Source organism: Coffea eugenioides, chromosome 2 (genome assembly GCF_003713205.1).
Source record: "Coffea eugenioides isolate CCC68of chromosome 2, Ceug_1.0, whole genome shotgun sequence".
In the NCBI taxonomy this organism is placed as follows: Eukaryota; Viridiplantae; Streptophyta; class Magnoliopsida; order Gentianales; family Rubiaceae; genus Coffea; species Coffea eugenioides.
In genome coordinates, this window is record NC_040036.1 from 19,606,586 (window position 1) to 19,625,224 (window position 18,639).

At 38.8% G+C, this 18,639-nt stretch overlaps 3 protein-coding genes across 4 annotated transcripts; all 3 read right to left on the minus strand.

Moving 5' to 3' along the window:
• Positions 1-140: 140 nt before the first annotated feature.
• LOC113761515 lies at positions 141-1,901 on the minus strand. Its single transcript, XM_027304535.1, has one exon. The coding sequence runs from the start codon at positions 1,533-1,535 to the stop codon at positions 366-368; it is 1,170 nt and encodes a 389-aa protein (XP_027160336.1). The 5' UTR covers positions 1,536-1,901; the 3' UTR covers positions 141-365.
• A 4,564-nt stretch (positions 1,902-6,465) lies between these two features.
• LOC113762643 (putative serine carboxypeptidase-like 23) lies at positions 6,466-10,332 on the minus strand. The gene is made up of 9 exons (XM_027306189.1): positions 9,856-10,332; positions 9,626-9,733; positions 9,398-9,493; positions 9,014-9,106; positions 8,759-8,847; positions 7,667-8,022; positions 7,299-7,391; positions 7,060-7,168; positions 6,466-6,973 (listed from the first exon to the last, which is right to left on the minus strand). The coding sequence occupies exons 1-9, from the start codon at positions 10,247-10,249 to the stop codon at positions 6,842-6,844; spliced, it is 1,470 nt and encodes a 489-aa protein (XP_027161990.1). The 5' UTR covers positions 10,250-10,332; the 3' UTR covers positions 6,466-6,841.
• Positions 10,333-12,688: 2,356 nt separating this feature from the next.
• Positions 12,689-18,283, minus strand: LOC113764125 (polyadenylate-binding protein RBP47-like). Of its 2 annotated transcripts, none has more exons than XM_027308189.1 (6): positions 17,702-18,283; positions 14,944-15,424; positions 14,272-14,348; positions 14,071-14,201; positions 13,749-13,845; positions 12,689-13,153 (listed from the first exon to the last, which is right to left on the minus strand). In XM_027308189.1, the coding sequence occupies exons 1-6, from the start codon at positions 18,074-18,076 to the stop codon at positions 13,004-13,006; spliced, it is 1,311 nt and encodes a 436-aa protein (XP_027163990.1). In that variant the 5' UTR covers positions 18,077-18,283; the 3' UTR covers positions 12,689-13,003. The 2 variants fall into 2 exon arrangements, with proteins under 2 accessions (XP_027163990.1, XP_027163989.1); XM_027308188.1 differs by having other exon boundaries at positions 14,272-14,354; positions 17,702-18,282.
• Between the last annotated feature and the right edge of the window lie 356 nt (positions 18,284-18,639).

The window sequence follows — 18,639 nt, forward strand, 5'->3', positions numbered from 1 at the left end:
ATCCCAACAACTAACGGCAGAGCAAACTTCAGCACTTTTAATTGAAAGGCAATTAAATGCTAAATGTTTGTGGTATTCGACAGAAATTTTGCAGATCGTTTAGCTGTATTTTGAAATAGTAGTATTAATTTACAGCTAAATTGGTACTAATCCGCAATTTCATATACTTCAAAACAAATTGGAATGTCTTAAAGCACAAGATCATTACCTAGTAAAATTGTATCAATAGAAAAAAGAGAAAAGCAAGAGACTTTTGTTTATACTTTTTCTGAACAAGAAAGAGAAGTGGAGATACAGATTTAGAGAAGACGTCCACACCACCAACCCCAGAAGTTGTTTTGTCCTTGACAAGAAATCTAAATTAATCAACCACGAACTCGGCTCATAGAACCGAGCCCTTTAGAAATTTCATGAATAGGAATCCCCGGATTGAATCCCAAGCAGCCCAATAACCCCTGCTTGTAAGGCAAGAAAGTTTTCTTCCTGAGCTCCTCTGAGACTGCCCTGTTTGCCGTGTAATGCAATTCGTGAGCTGAAGCTTGGCCTCTCCTCTTGGAGCTTGATACTGATGAACCAACACTATCAGTTGATCTGAAGCTCGAGTTTTTCACATCCTCTTGCTCCGTATTATTCTTCTTCAACGTAGAATACTTGTTTAAATGATCTTTACTCATAGCTCTCCCCTCTGATGCACTTCTAAACAGCAACAAGTCCTTGAGCTTCCACTTTCTATACCAAAACCACGAAAAAGAAGAAGAGAAAGAAGAAGCTGAATTGTTCTTTGCATTCTGTTGATTGTTCTCTCGATGATCGAGTAACAAGTCCGAGACCCTAAAAGGGGACAAAGATCTGGTTCCTTTTTGCCTAATGGAGGGCGGCTTCTGAGTCCTTTCTCGGCCGCGTTGAACTTGATCATCATTTCTTCCAGGACGTTCTTGGGTAATGGCAGTTCTGGTGCTGGTGCTAATATTCTGTTTACGAGTTTGTTCGAGCGCCGCCGCAAACGGGTCAAAATCCTTCATTTTATGTCGGGGTGACAATGCCTCTTTGATCTTCTTCTTGGGTGATCGAGGCGACTTCGGGCTCAAAGAATCAGCAACAGCTGATTGCAATCGAGGCGGCGGCTTCAAAGGCTTGATCTTGCCCCCATCAAAGAGCTCATCAGCAGATAAAGAACTCGACTCCAACTGCCCGCTGAAATCGAAAGCGAACTCTTTATCCGCATAGTTATTAGAATTAACATCCCTGATCAAAAGGGATTCTTGAGCCTTGGGCATTCCAGGCTTTTCTTCCCAGTTGAATGGAACTGCAGACAGAGACTCGTGGTCGTGGGAGGTCTCATGATCATCATGATGAAGGGAGAAGTTATTGAAGTCGGCGTAGAAGGAGGAAGCCCGGGTGGGGCTTGTCGGGGCGCTGAAGAAGAAGGTCCCGAAGCGCTGGGGACTTGAAGGGGCGCTAATGTACGGAGAAGTGCATGTACTGTCGAAGTTGAAGTCCACCGGAGCCGATGGCATCATTACTTCCATCTCCATATTTGTTAAGACTCTCCAGAGAGTTTGTAGTGAGCTGCTTAAAACATGGGTTCTATATCTGTACGTACTACTACTAATGGAGTAGTTAAAGATTAAACACTCGAGAGAGGAGAGGAAAAGGAAAGCGGAGAGGAAAAAGAGGAAAGGGGAAGGAAGGATACGAAAGAGGGTCAGTGATTGACCGGAGAGACACCGCAGCAGCAAGCGCTGCAGGGCCGCCTTTTAAATCTGTCTCTACATATCTAATGCTATTCTCCCCATCGATGGGGACTCTTCAACCACTCCGGCTCTAGTTTACCCAATTTAGCCTTCTCAACGTTACAGGCCTCAGAAAGAAACTGAGGCCAGCAACTCAGCGTACTCTAGTGTTTTAGCTCTTGGATGGGTGCGGCTACAGGAGTTTACAGTTTTTATAGACGTCCCTTCTGATTTTTGAACCACAATTAAGGTTGCTTCGATTGCACTTTTTGAATAGTTTTTGAGAAAAAAAGAATTACTGTATTACTTTATATGATGTGATGTTATTTGTAAGATAAAAAAAAAAGTGCAAAAAAATATTCATAAAATGTGTAAATTTTTTTCTGAAAAAATAGCCATCCAAACAAAGTCCAATGACCATATGTAAATGTTTAGTAGTTGGCTTTTTCTTTGAGGAATTACTTAGGATCAGGAATGGTTTATTTACTTGGGCGTGGCACAGGCATATTTTTAGTTCCATAGTTAATTTTGGTAAAGCTACAAAACTAGTAACTGCTTTCAAGTCTACATTGCTTCCTCCAAAAAAAAACAAAAAAACAAAAAAAGTCTACATTGCGTTTGGGGTTTGGGAGGGCAATGCTGGCATTTCATCGAATAATAAATGGTGGAAATAAAATTCAAGCTCCGGAGTAAACGTCAGCCGTTTACTTGAGGGATTTTGGACTGCAAATGGGAATCTCGGAATTGTTTTAGATAGTAGCGTTTGTTTGGGAAAAAAAGTCAAGGAAATAAATTTCCTGCAATTTTTGAAACTTTTTGCTGCTGAAATTGATAGAAAAGTGAGTCATAAGAAAGTTTCAATTGATTAGATTTTTTTTTCCAGAACTTCTTTCTTCTTTTTTCTAAACTATTTCCTCTATTCTAAACTCATAGTAGCGTTTGTATGACATTAGTATCTTTTCTTTTACATTTTATGTTTCTTTTTTATGTCTGTATATTTTTTGAAAAAACTCATAAACTTATTGTTAAAGAATGTCATTAATTTTCAAGTAAACAACCCTTCCAATAGCAAAATGCTATAATTATTACATGTTTTTACATACACTCCAATACCAAAAAATGAAGAAATTCACTATTGAATATATTTTTTTATTGACGAACATACTAACCAATTTTTCCATGACTTTTCGGCTAAACAAATATAAGAATTTGTATTTTCTTACACCATTTTTTTATTAACCAAAAAATTAATTTCTTTTTCCTTTTATCTCACTTCACTTCACATTTCCACGACGGCGGCACACTTTCTTACACGACTCTTCTATCAAACAAACAAACAGAGCCGTAAAGCGTACCGATTCTTTTGAGGATTGGGCAGTCTTGCTTGTGCTAATGGTCTATTTGAATTTTAAAATGCGAAATGATTATGGATAGGATAGTTAAGGGGATGATTTGACAGCGGTATTTTAATTCCCGACCTTCCGTCTACAGCCTTGCCTTTTGTGATTTAAATCGTCAGGCAGCCGATTCAAAACCTCAGCAACCGTTACAACTTACAACCGTCCGTCCAGCGATTTTCTTTTAGGTCGTGAGGAGTATTCGTTAATATATTTAAATTTTATAGATATTAATAATTATTATCATTCATTAAAAATATATGTATTTAAATTAATTTTTTTCTTTTCTAAAATCTATTACTTGAACTACATCTTGACAGATGGACATCAATTAGCCAAACCATTTTTTTTAAAAAAAAATTATTCCGACTACCTACCCAGTTGACAAGGAAATTGCTTCCTAATTCATACACCTTTTAGGAAATCTTTCATAATTGCTTCCTGATAAGTGTAACATATTAAAGTTGAAAAGGATGAGTGATTTCTTGGGATACAGATAATTCACATCATATATAACTCAAAAAGTTACATACAATTCACTCGGGAAATTAAGCATTAATAATTGAGTGTGTTTGGATCGTAAATTATTTGAGATATTTTTACTGTCGTACTTTTTTGTGATGTGATGTGATGTGATGTATGTGAGATAAAAAGGTAATTGAGAAGATAAAAATGTATATTGGAAATTGTAATGGTGATGTAAGCAAATATATTTGGGCAAATAATCTCCTGTCCAAATAATTCACTGCATCAACTTGGTAACAAGATCACAAAAACCTAAGGGAGAATAACAAGAAATAACGTAACTGTTGTTAACATTCCTGCTTGAAATTGTCGTACTAATGTTTTAAAATGAACGGAAGGGCAAAAGTGTTATGGTTTTCAAATTTGGGGTACTTAAACTCAAAGTTGACATTTTCTTATAGAAGAATATATATTGCGTTGCTAATTCTCCCTTTTTAAAAAAAAATAAAAAAAATTCTTTATTTACTACTAGTATTTATTTGATCGTCCTGGTGGGGTGGGGACTGGGGACTGGGGACTGGGGAAGGTGGCCTTAAAGAAAGACTTTTATCCCATCTTTCTGTGCTCCTTACGATCGAAAAATAAACAAATCTCAATTTTCATTTTTGACTATATATTATTATCAAATGCTTGTCTGTTCGTTTGTTTTGGTGAAGAGAGTGCAGAAATATATTATTATTATTATTATTATAAGTAATAATTATGCGGATATAAACTGATCTGACTTTGCTAATTGGCCGCTACGCTGATCATGAAATTCAACGGTTAACCTAATCCGTCGTATTTAAATTTAACACGAGGAGCAATAGCGTACAATTGTCAAATCAGTTGATATTTTTCATCTTTCTTCTTCTCTTCAACCATAGAAAATGCCAACGCCAACGACCGCAATACCATTATGCCATACCTAGTTGTTGTCACTGGCACTCTACCATCTGTTGAGGACGTGAAACATAACCAAAACTGAGTCTCTGTCTGGCTCATCATTCCAACGTTCGAAGATGAACAGATGCAAGTTGCGACACCAGAATTAATATTGATGAGTTTGGCAATCTGTGGAACATAATGACCGGCATAACTTTCTCCGGCAATGAAAAGCTCCCTGTTTTTATGCTCGGGGAATCGTTCTAACCAATACATTATAAATGTATAAGAATCTGCAGCAGTTTTTGTATCTCCTGTAATATAGTCGGACGATGTGTTTTGAGGGAGAAAATCCAACACCGGCGGGAGATTCCGGCAATTGTAGCTATAAAACTACAACCCTCAATTTGAGTTAATATGCATGCAGTCATTATAGAGAAGTCATGAATTGTCACCATTGTTCCAGGCATATTTGAGCATGCCATAGTGTGCGGCCGTCTGGGTTAACTCGAAACGGTCACAGTTCTGTCGTTGCTCCAATCCCGAATGACGAGCAGCTTGGTCGTTCGCATTCAGGCAATTATATCAACGCAACTGGCTTTCTAACTAGATTACGCGCAAAATGCATCAACAGTGTGGTGTACATCTCAATTCCATCGTTGCTTGTGGTGACTCATCATGTGGAATAGTGCAAAACAGAGTGTAGTAGTAAAATTTAAGAAAGCCTGTCCAGGAAAATGTATATATACATAAGAATTGATAGAATCGTACCTCCATTTAGCCGCAGCACTAAAGGCTTGGTGGTGGAAGGAGAATTCGAAGATTCAGCAAGATAGTAGAAGAGGGCTCGACCAGTCTTAGGACCAGCAGTGACATACCCGAGTACCGACCAAAACTCACTCCATTTGGTTGTCCTGGCAATGTCGTGATCTTGTCAGCTTCCTTCAGGCCATCTTGAGGGCCAACATAGACTACTCTGGGGGAAAAAAAATACAAATCCTGATTTGCTGAATGCTAGTCATTTCCATCATTCACAGGTCTCTTTAGACGTCTAGCCTTGATGAGTTTTGCAAGAGGGTCATAGAAGAGCGAGTAAAAGAAGAAATCCGCCTTTCATCCTCGAATACAGAGTACTACTGCCAAGTGTTTTTTCTGTTTTGGTGATCATGTAGGGGAAGCCGGGAAGGAATGTTGAATTTATCGTCTACCCAATACTCAATCATGCTGCTGCTTGTCCCATGTAGCTAATGCAACGAATGACATTATTACCTAAGTCCACGATCTCCTGAGACAATTATCTTTACGATGTCGAGACTGAGTTCAGCGATCAGCAACTAAACTCCACAGAAGTGCATAAAATCTATCACTGGATAGATGTGAACCAACCTGCTTAAGTACCACACCAACGAGAAAGTTTTGAGGGGAATCCGTGCATCATTTAATTTTAGGCACTCCAAAGAAGTAATTTTCTCTTGGAAACTGCAGATTAATTTGCTTGTCGTGGTCCAATTGCAAAACGGACTTCGCAAAAATAGAAAACAAAAACAAGCCCACCAGCATTTCCAGGATGGCCTTATATCCCGAAATGGCTCTTTGAAAAAAAAAATTTTTTTTTTTGAGGGAGCAAAATACTCAGAGCTTGATTGATCACTAGTTGAATTTAGGCTTAAAAGATGAATGACGTGCGGATAAAATTGTTGTGACACAGGTGAGGAGAAGTGTCGGGGACGGAATTTAGGGATTAGGAGATGCGTGCCACATTGTCAGTTAGAAACATATATATAGTTCAAAATAAATGGGAAACGTGGGAAAATATATGGGCGTGAGGTAGGATTTGGGAGAATTAACGATATAACCTTTCATTTCATTTCATTTCGTAGGGGGTGTACCGTGTATGGACAACTATTTTTAGTTGCAGCATCGGTGCCCATTATCACAACACTGAATAAGCCACAAGATGCTTTATTGGCAGCGGTACTGGAAGACTTCAGAACACCAGCACTAGTAGTAAAGTTTGCTATGAAACTGAAACACGATCGAGAGCAGAAGGGTGGCTTGAACACACTAGGTATGCTGAAGGTCTTTACCTCATTACACTTGTAAATATTGATTAAGATTAATGAAATCTTGACACTTTCGGGGAAAAGAGAGTGAGAGAGAGAATAAGCTGCACTATGCAGAAATCAAATCACCTTTAATATCCATAGGGAACGAAAGTTCACTACTAATAGCGAACTCCGCCCCTTTCATCTACGGACGTAGTGGCAAGCACTAGCATTCAGAGCCCAGTTCAAAGCTAACCGCTGTCATTGATCTGCGCCGCTAATTCTCAGCTGCTAAAAACCTCCTGAGCAAAGCAAAAGCTCTTCGAGGCTGATATTCAGGAACTTGGTGACCCGCTTCTCTAACCGTAGCAAAGGTTAAGCCATCATAGATTACTTGATATCCACCAACCTGCATTCAACCGATTCGTCGATCTTCAGGCCCTTCAACTTAAAAGCTCGAATTCAACCAATTGTAAGACATAATGTGAAACCTACATCGTTAGTTTCATCGAGCCATGGATGCCAGGGTTTGATAACTTTCATGTTCATAGCATCAATGGAATATCGAGTGCTGGTCACTGAAACTATTACATCCACATCCCCACTGTCAATCACATTATGTTGAGAATTTAGCCCCAAAATTTTCTGATCAGTTACTCAAAAATTCTTTGCAGTAAAATCTGTAACTTTATAACGACAATTTTCTTTTCTTTTCTTTTTTAAAGTTGTTTTACCTGAAAAGGAGTATCCGAAGACCAGATGCCATAAGCCTCCTGTATGTTGGGAACATTGTTGATGGGCTATCCTTCCAATAATCAATTATGTCACTAGCATCACAAGAAACAGATCATTAATGTCGTCCAGAATACTATGTTTCATAGTAGAAGCGTAGAACAACTTCAGAAAATGGTAGTGCCTGTGTTTTTCCATTTGAAATTAAGACTTCATCCTTAATAAAGCTGACAATTCCAAATTCTAGCAATTCGAAGGTTAATCAGAATGCTGCTTATCATCGCTTCACTTGGTTCTCTCCTCAAAATTGTTTATTCATAGATTGAAAGACGAAAAAGGAGGTTTTTTGGCATAATGATTAGTTGTTTACCTGCACAGCTGCCAAGAATAAGGCAGTTTGGTTTGGTTGGCATGCAATGCTTCCTGTACGTGAGGAAGATTGAGATAATTTACGACATAATCTCCTTCGCAGGGAAAATACCCAACGAGGAGTTTGGTCCTCCATGGACTGTCAGAATGTGAGCATGATGGGCCATATATATTTGAAGGATCAATTGCTCCAAATTCCATCTTCCCTGCGTCTTCAAATTCTTGACAAGTTTTGGTCTCTACCATGCAGTTCTCTCTGAGTCTTTGATAGGTTTCATCCGAAATTAGTGCATGGCTCCAAAGAAAATCATAAGTTCCTCTCACATCTGTCACTTCATTCATTATCCCGTTTCCGATCTGCAAAATTAATTTTACCAGAGGGCCTGGTAACGTTGCACTTGTCCTCGGATTACGAAAAAAAAAACGGTAGAATGCTACACGGTTACGGCCGCAATGCATTGGGACGTGTTTTATGTCGGTATTCAACCTAAACAACTTAACAATAGAATTTGTACAATAGAATTTGGCAACTGTTGCGACCGTAATGCATTTGGACGTGTTTTGTGTTGGTGTTCAAGCTTTGGCTGCATGCCTGGAGTCGTTATTGGTTTTAACAAAATTGCTGACATACATGCCCTCCTATTAGATGCTACAATGTACGACCAAGCCTAACTCCTGTAGCCTATACTTCATCATTTTCTTCGTCAATCTAAGTCAATTTAGGTTTATGGTTCCATCAGATGCTATGTCCATCTGGCCAAAATGTGCTCACAATTCTCAAGAGAGATTGGAGACCAAAAGTCTTGGCCAAATTTTTAGATTAGGTTTAGTTTTTATGGGCAGAATATGTGTTTTAATTTAAAATAGTAGTAGTAGTGGTAGACAGTAGTATTTTGTAAAGTGGTATGGTTTAAGCTTTTGCCGTTTACTATCAATTATTGCAACGGCTAAAGAAAGGTGCTTTTGTGTGAAAGGACTAAAGAAACCACATTTCAACCCAATTATTGTGATGGAAGACCATCAACAATTATTGTGCACTCAATGAACCTCATGAATCCTCATTCTTTGGGGGCAATTACCCAAATCAGCTTACCATGATCCCTTTTAGCTGAATCTTTGATATTGGCTCCCCCATTGCATTCCTTTTGATGATCACTTCTGCTAGCTCTGGAACGTAATAACCTGAAAAACTAAATCACTTGTGAAGCATATACCTTGATAACCTATACCAAAGACTAGTGACATTGGGCAGCCATCATCTGCGTCTGACATCCCTGGCCCTGAGTGATTGAGCGCCGCAGCGCCAAGAAATTCGACTAATCAATCAGATAAGATTTGTGAACTATACCTGCATAGCTTTCTCCCATTACGTAGAGGTCACGAGCTTTGTAGTGAGGGAACTTCTTGAACCAGTTAACCAGAAATGTATATGAATCTTCAGCTACAGGGCGACATAGAGTGATATCATTAAGTTAATGGAAAGATCAAGAGCAAGTTGCTAGCTTTTTTCTATCATGCCAGTTTTGCAATGGACACTCGTGAGAATAACAATAATTGATGCTTTCCAATAGTGGAATATAGCGAATCAACAGCAGATGTTCGGATGAGGGAATCTCAGCTTTATGGAGTAAAGAGTTGCTGCGAACCAACCCCTGGCCAAGTTGTAAATAAATCCCAAAAAAAAAAAAAGGTGGAAAAAGAAACCAAAGGAATAGGAGTTAAAGGGGCCTGCCTGTCCTTTTATCGCCTGACCTTTTGTAGTCGGAAGTGGTGCTAGAATAAGAAAAACCAACACCAGCTGGAGACTCCAGGAATAATGTATTTGCAGCTGCATCATGTTTGTCATGTAAAATACCAGAATTAGCAAGAAAAGATGCATATCAGCATGCAACGTTTGATTGCGTGACAAGTCCTTAGAAATATAGAAATCAAGAAGTTGGGAAGGTTCATCAATTTTAACCTCTGTTCCAGGCATGTCTTCTTAAGTAGAGCGTTGTCCCATCAGGGTTAACACCAAATGGCCCGAGCTCCATCATGGCACCATAACCAAGGGATGAACAACCAGGCCCTGCGTCATATGCAACGCGTACCCAAAATGTCAATGCAAATACACAAAGAAAACCAGGTTTGCTTTGAAGATTTTCATGTAGATATAATGATACTCATGGATACATTTGGTATGTTCCGTACCTCCATTTAGCCAAAGGATAAGTGGTTTGGAAAGTGGATCCTGAGCTGCCTCAACAAAGTAATAGAAGAGGTTACGTCCATTCACTTTATCCACGTTGACGTATCCTGCATATTGCTTAAACATCACTCCCGATGGTTGTCCGGGAAGGCCATCCTTAATCAGATCATCTTCCATCTTTCCAACGTCAGATGATGATTTTGTTCCATCCTCCATCTCCAAGCTCATCTCCGTAAATGCCACTTCCATATCTGCAGAAGTGCCTCGAGCAGCCCTTTTTGCGCGACGGAAGGACATTAGAGAACTCGCTTGGTCCTTCCCAAAGCCGTGGCCGAGGCCAGGGCACGTCACAATAAAAAGGATGAACAAGCTCAGCAACTCCTGCTTTTTCTCCATCGCTGATGGATTGGAACAGAACAGTTGGAGAAAGACTCTGTTTGCAACCACCTGCTCTGAGTGTCGAACAATTCGTTTATATAGTAGGAATTGGAGCTGTAATTACCTAAAATTTTTTAACAGAACACAGAAAACATATTTTAACTTAATTAAAGTTTACATTACTTCTTAAATTATCTACAAAGGCAAAATACTGAGATGGTTGCTCCAAACTTGATGAGTTCAGTTTTGCCAACTAAATCTTATTCTCGTGTCAAATAGTTGATTGAACCCTTGACGATGTACAATTTCAGTATTCTCAAATTAATTTTGGTGGTCGAATTTAAGGATTTATTCTCTATGTAAATTGGATAGCTAAATTTAAGACAACAAACAGTTGGTTGAATGGTATTTAGTTGTGTACGTACCCATTGCCCTTAAATTTGGCAATCAAAATTGACACTAATTATCAAAATTTTGCAGTCAGATTGGGTTTGGCTACTCAAGACAAATAATAGCTTGTTTGTTAGACAGAATGAGAATGTTAAAAAGTCTTTAACAGTTAGCAGCCATCCATCTAGGTACTCAGCAATAACAAACTAGGATCACTGCATTTTGAATTGAGTTTCCTATTCTTTTCTTCATTATCAATTAGTGGCTAAATTATTAATCTGTATGCCAAGAAATCTAAAACATGCCAGCTATAGATGAGCTTCAGGTGATCAGGGGCCTCACTAGTTGAATTACTGTCTGATTCTGTTTAGCCATGTAATTCTTACAACGTTTAGTGTAAATTGATACAATTTTCGTGGAAACCTAAGTTTGTCAACTCATATGACTTGGTTGGAGTAACAATCACGATTACATCAAAGTTGTACGAGTTTATGCTAAAAGTTGCAAGAATTATGTCCAGTTTCGAGACGTCATTGATTATCCTTCTGGAGAGAGCCTTCAAATTGTGTACTTTTCAATGGTTTTTAGGACCTTGCGCTCCTTCCCTTTCGGGTTCTAATTCTTGATCTCAAATGTAGTAAAAACTGAAATAGGAAGAGTATCCAAGGAATGTGCGGGCTTAAAAGTTTGTTGCTTGATTAGATTTATCCCTCCGGAGTTACAGGCAGAATCTGACCCGGCCATCGTCATGAAACTATGAAAGTTGCAAACTGTGAGGACCAATTCCGAACAATAAATGGGAATTTTGAAGAGGATGCAGACTTGCAGTGATGCCTGCGACAGCTTAGTTGATGGCTCGTGCACAGGTGGGGGTTTAGAAGACAGGAACGTCATTGCCTGATCCTGAGAGATGCTTTTGCTCCCATTGGCATTGCAAGTTGCAGCTGGTCCCCAAAGCCCTGTAGTCTGGGATTGAAATACGTGCCTACACAAAATCCTTGAAAGTAGAGTTCTTCTTCCACTGGACCACTTTTCTGTGTCCTCCAGGATTAGACTCTAGATGAAACATTCAGGATTGCCTAAGATCCGACCAATAGAACTCAAAATGATGAATTCGAGGAGCCTTAAACACATTTCCAGAATAACGATACTGTGTCAGTCTCACCATTTCCAGTTGATAAAGCTGTTGCGTTATCGTTGGTTAAAAAGACTCGCGAACGTTTCGAGTGTTGTGAACCCATTCAAGTCCGCAACTATTCCTCATTAAAGGGTTCGCGCATGTTTGTGTGCCAGCAACCGCGAATCGCCATTTCCCGCAATGGCAGATGATGCTTGCCAGATTGGACCATATTTTGATAGGATGGGGCAAACCAAAAATTATCTACAACAGGCACTGAATAAACATAATTTAAGATACAAGTAACTTTTTTTAAAGAGGATCAATGCCCACGAATTTACTTCACACTTCTACAATGCTAAGAGTCTTTAACACTTTGAAACCCCTATGGACCAATGCCAACTCATCATTCGTTGAACAAAACCAGAGAAATATTAGTTAGGCGCAATCTTCATGACCCACCTTGTTCATTGACACCTAATAAACCAGTAAAATGGAAACCCACTCGTACACACCATGGATCAAAAGTGGGCGCATGAACGTGTAAAACTCAACCCAGTGGAAGAGATAGACAGGTGCCAGTTCAGGACTCTCTTTTTTCCTATAAATCTTTGAAGAACAAGACCAAGAGCCACTGTTCATTCAACAAAAAGCGGGATTCAGAAATTCTTCTTCAGGAGCTCTCCCGAGCTTATGCATTCATTATATTAAGCAACCGCATCCCTTTCAGCGTTATGTTCTAAAAGCAGCTGCCTCTTATAAACCGATCTGATTCCTGCTAGGCTTTATCAATCTCGCAAACTTAGACTATACTGCAGAATAGAGACAGGAATAAGAAGGCGTTGAACCCCAGGGAAGACGAATGATATCTTCCGGAATTATAGCATTCCAGCCCCTCACCTTTCTATTAAGCCATTACTTCCATGGCAGATTGAGGTAACACCTGCAGCAAAGCTAAAAGGAACTGGCCTGCTAGTTATTTATAAATCTCACATGGATCTATCTTTCAGATTAAATAAAAGTTCATTTGTTTACTAGCACTCATCTACTGTAAAAGAATAAAAGCTGGTTTTGGCCAACGCAACCATCGTGCCGGCCTCCTAAGCCTCCTTGATCAGATTTTCTTAGACAAAATCTGGGATGTCTATAAAAAGTAAAATCAAATCAGCTACAAAATTCAACGTATTACAGATGTAATCTTTAAGATAGCAAATTCCCCCTAAATTGTAAGTCTTTATGACTATTGGCATGGCACACAGCGAAGTTCAGTTGACAGGCTGCTGGTAGCCCCCATGACCATTTGAAGCCGCACCATTTGCAGCAGCTGCATACTGCGGCATGGGATACCCGTAACCATTTTGACCTTGCCTTCCATAATTACTGCCGTTCAATTGGTAGCTAGAATCCATTCTCAACTGCAGTTACGAGGAAATTAAGACTCAAGGACCAAATGAGATGCAAGGACAAGAAGAAATTGAAAATCTACTTTGGTGGTATCTGGAACTACATCCAGATTCCATTTGATAGTGTGGTTGATGAAAAGTTGGCTATGACTTGCAAGCCTAGAATACATGTTACAAGTTCTGCTTCTCATATTAAACATGTAGAGATGTCTATGAAACTTCACATTGTATGACACAGATAAAGAAAGATCAGGAACAATAATAGAGAACAACACGGAGGATGAAAGGGAAGAGCAGTTCAAAGAGTAGAAAAACAAACTAGAAATGTAAGTTCATCTTCCCAGCAATTTTATCACTCAAGCAAAATGATATACAGGTAAAATAATTTCCCCCACTAAATCCTGACATCGACATGAGTTTTACTACGCTACTAGGGATAAGGAAGAAAAAGAGAGGAGAAGGGGGGGGGGGAGGGTCCATCCATTACTCTCTCTGAGATGTATGTAACTTGCTTTCAGCAGACAGAAACTAGCCAGCAGATGTTTAAATGGTCTTTCAGCATATGACATTCAAGTAGAAAATCAATTCACTAATGTTGCAGATTTACCTGCTTGTTTACAGGATTCCGACCCCAAGATAGACGCACCATCTGTTTGCCAATAGCAGCTCCATTCAGTCTCTGCATTGCATCTTCAGCATTGCTTCTGTAGATACAAATAATTTAAAATCATAAGAATCTTTCTAGTTTATGCTAATTCAAACATGTCATATTTGACTGTTCATTTCCCATGATTTCCTATACTATTAGTCTTTTCTAAGCTTCATACCACGAGCAATAAAAAAATGAAGCATGACAAATCTGTCTTAGTTTAGCGAGATTTGCACTAAAGAATTTACCATGCACTGCAAAAGCGTTGGGAGGAAATTACCTATTAGAGAATTGTACAAAACCGCATCCTTTTCCTGAAGGTATTTTCACTGAAACTACTTCACCAAACTGACTGAAGGACTCTCTCAATTCTTCATCAGTTACATCAGAATCAAGTCCTCCCACAAAAATCTAAGACAACTTTACATTAGTAAAAGAATAGACCATTCTAGCATCCAACTTCAAAGGAATTTTAACTCACTGTTGTATTTGACGAATCACTGTCAGACTGCGAACCTTGTGGCACAACACCATTTGATGGATATCCTCCAGCCAATACTACCGCTATAAGAAAACATTAGTCTTGAGAGTTTGATGGTTCAAAACACAGAAAACGGAGGACACTATAGAGCAAATAGATAGCGTGCAACAAAATATTTCATGTGTGATAACAATCGTCATTGAACTCAAGCTGTATGGTTCATTTCCAGAAAAAACCACCTCTTCTGTGCATCCACCAGACAGCGAAAGGTAGAAATGAACCAAACGAAAAGCAGAACCAAAATAATCATATGAAGCTACATAAATAAAGAGCCACATCTATCCATATCCTCACAGGACACGGAAATATTACATGACAAAACAGGAGGACAAAACAATGGCCTCTTTATCACAAGCACAGGGTTATATAACATTAACACATCTGCGAAATATTGCTAACATTAGTTATAAACAATGAAGTTTGTTTTTACTTTCATGTTTACAGAAAGAATAAAGAACATTACAAAACAAATTTTTACTTCCAAATGCTTACACAATGAAATACGTCTGTCCTTATTCAACAAGGATAAAATAGGGAAAAGAACATAAACATAGAAACAGGAAAATTTAGAAGAACACGATTCAAGTTTAAAAAAAGGATCCAAAAGATAACCTTGGGAAGAATACTGTTGCTGCGGTGACGCCTTCTTGGGGGTAGCAACACCAATCCTCATTGGCCTACTAGAACAATATGCACCATTCATTTCAGTCATTGCCTGAGTTCTTTCTTTCTCATCTGCAAACCGAACAAAGCCATAACCCTTTGAGCGGCCAGTGTTCGGATCAACTACTACTTTTGCACCTTTTACAGATGGAAATCTACTGGCAAAAGTTTCATGCAATAACGAATCAGTAACATCAGCAGCCAAATCTCCAACAAATATTGACAGATCAACAGCACCAGCTTCTTGGCGCCTATTACCCATGCTAAAGGCTGCCCAGTTAAGGTGGAAGACTTGTTCTGTATTTGGCATTGGTGAGCCATTGTAGCTCTGAAGGACTTTGTCAGCTGCTGCATGAGAACTAAATTCCACAAATCCATATCGCTCTGACTGACCAGTCTGCTTATTACGAATGACTTTGACAGAAATAAGCTGTGTGATTTTAAATGTTGAGAGTAAGTTCAACAAGACCATATAACTTAAGAACATGACTGAATAACTATGAAATTCCGTCAATTTTCTTTGTACTTGCATAGTACAAACTAGTAAAATGAGATTCAACTGATACAAGTGCAACAAATTATCACTGTACTATACCATTAGGAATCCGAAAACAAAACAGAGCACCTCGTAGTAAATCAAAAAAAGACTAAAACTCATTTGCCATAGGCACTTGAGCTAAGATCTAGCAATTAAATTTTTTCTTTTGCAAAAGATAACAAACTGTAACTTTGTTAAATTGTCCACCTTAAGAATTTCTTACAAGTCCAAACCTTAACTGTACTATGCAAGAAGCCAAACTCATGCCCAATAACAACATATGCCAATCATTCCATTATCAAACCGTGCTCCTTTGACTACCACAGAATCCTAGTAAAGTAGGCCAACTAAGTTACATTAAACATACAGATGTTATCGGCAAGTTTCTTTTACACAAATAAGCACATATTCTACTCCACAAAAGGGCCATATCATTTTTCTTTTCTTTTCTTTTTTTGGCACAACAAATAAGCAAATATTATCCAAGCCAAAGAAATCATGCAAGAGACTGGATACCATAACATGCTACAGAACCGTATTCTCTTATCCAGATGTTACCATGCATGGAACAACAATCAAGAGTATGCTATAAATATCTATCAGTACTTCTGGCCAGCCACGTACTTTCTGTACCTCCAGACATGCAAGTTTGTAGTCATCAGCAATGCCAGGGTATATGTAGGCAAATGAAAGTAGCAACCAAAAAATAAATAATTAAACAAATATAATAAAAAAACAAACCAGCTAATGCAAAATGCAGCATCTTTATGGAGTAGCCAATGCCACTACAAATAATCTGTTGCATGAATCTGTCAAATAACGTGTCAAGCACAAACGAATGAAACAATTAACAGTAACTATACTTCATTTGATTATTAAGGAGGGAAGAGATTAGGAGTAGTGGAGGAAAGAGAAAGAAACGTTTTTCTCAAAGTGCCCGGAACAGGTGATTGGCAGTATGTGATATGATATCTCAGGGGCAAATACAGAATTGCCCAGTAGCCAAACCCAAGTTGAATACAACTAGAAAACCATTTCCAAAGCCTAGTTCATGAACAAACATAAAGTACGTAAAAATTGGAAATAGAATGCAATAGAGCCAGAGAGACGTCAGACAGTCAAAGGACATAGCAATACATTGTAGACGTCTTAAGAAGAAATGTTTCATGCATCCACCTGCTTAACAAAATAAATTTCAGCACCTTTGATATTTTGATCTTGAAATCATACATTCCTTATGCGAAACATGAGTCATGCAGTAAGTACCATGCAGCAAGAACATCTAATTACAGTTGTCCCTTTACTACACTACTATCTTTACTTCTCAAAACAAGTTTTTTGTTTTCAATATTTTCAGAAAACTACTAATTATCATCTTTTGCTCCAACTCCACGCTTAGCTTTTGGTAAATGTTTGACTGGTGTCTCTGTCCCTCCTTTGAGGACACATAATTTGGAATTACCACTTTTGGGTTGGGTTTCGAAAACATGTAATAGAGTTTCCTGGAAGAGACAACATCCAACTACATGTCCCATGCATAAGAAGATGCCAACTTGCTGGAAAACATACTTGTTTAGGATAGATAAATAACAACTACAAAGTGTAGTAACATATAGATTCTTCTTACTCCAAATAATTTGGCATTTAAACAAAAATAACACACATAACACTTCAGAAATGTTGCTAAAGTACGAGCGGTGAAACAAAACGAGAAGTGCTAGGGCACAATATTGTTGCCTACGAAATAATCAACTCAGACAGTTTCTCATCCAATAATTGTGTGCGTATAGGCGTTAGTTTCCTAGCTTTTCTTCCATTTGTCATGAAAGACAAACAGTACAAAACAACAGCACAATTACGACCAACAAACAGCTGGATCCTTCAAAATACCAGATCTGAATCTATAATACATTTAGAATGACTATGAAGAGGTTAATACTCCAATAGAGAAAGAAAAGCAGTCAATATCCACTTAAATAGCTAATTGGTCAGTAAACTGTAGATAAAGTATGAAACACTAAACTATCCACATTCGATTAATGAACCGTCACTAATACTCTACGGAACTTCTAGAAATAAGATATTTTAAGTAGTATATAAATCGACAACAACAGATGTTTTAACGCGAATTACAGCATTTAACGAATAGAAGGATGCAATAAACCCAACCTCCGAGGCCTGAGAGAAACAAGACTGAAGATAAGCTTCATCCATCCACTGCTGGAGATCGCCAATCCAGATCGTGCGGTTCTCCTCGCTGGAATTTTGAATCTGACTCTGCTGCTTGTGCTGCGGCTGTTGTTGATAGAGTTGGTGCTGCTGTTGATAGAGTTGGTGATGATAGTAAGCCGCCGCCGGCACGTATTGCCGGTCATACATCATTTGCTGCTGCATCACCATAGCAGCAGCCGGATACTGCATGTGCATGGACATCCATTGCTGCTGCATCGCCATCCACTGCTGATGATGCTGCTGCTGCTGTTGCTGCTGCTGATGCTGATGCGGATGCTGCTGTTGTTGACTCGTCAAATCTCCACCGTTCATTTTTCTCCTTTCCGGAATTTACCCCTCCCAACTCCTCCTCTCAAGTGGAGAATTTTACACTGTTTAGCGCTTGTATTTGTATTGTTTTGGGAGAGAGAGAGAGAGAGAGAGAGTCGAGGGGAGGGTAACCAACCTGGTCTGAGAGGAGAAAAAAGAACCAGGTGAACAAAGAGAGAGCGAAAGAGAGAATGGAGGAGTCGGCTTGGGATGACTAAAAAGCGGAGGGGTTACGACGGATCTAGGGTGTACTACTGTGGTTTACATCAATGTATTTTTGGAGACCGGACCGGACCGGTCCGGAGGTTAGACAGGTGGACCGGAACCAGTTGTAACTCTGGTCCAGTTCATACATTGAATTAATTAGACTTAAAAATTGAATTGAATCTTATGAATCGGATTGAACTGTTGAACCAGTGATTTTTTTGTTTTTATCTATTAAATTAAAAAAAATAGGTTTTCCTTAATATTAAAGACTAATTATTAAATATCACATCTAGACCTGTCAACGGGTTGAATCCGGGCCGAAATTCATTATTCTGGACCCGGACCAGTTATACTATATC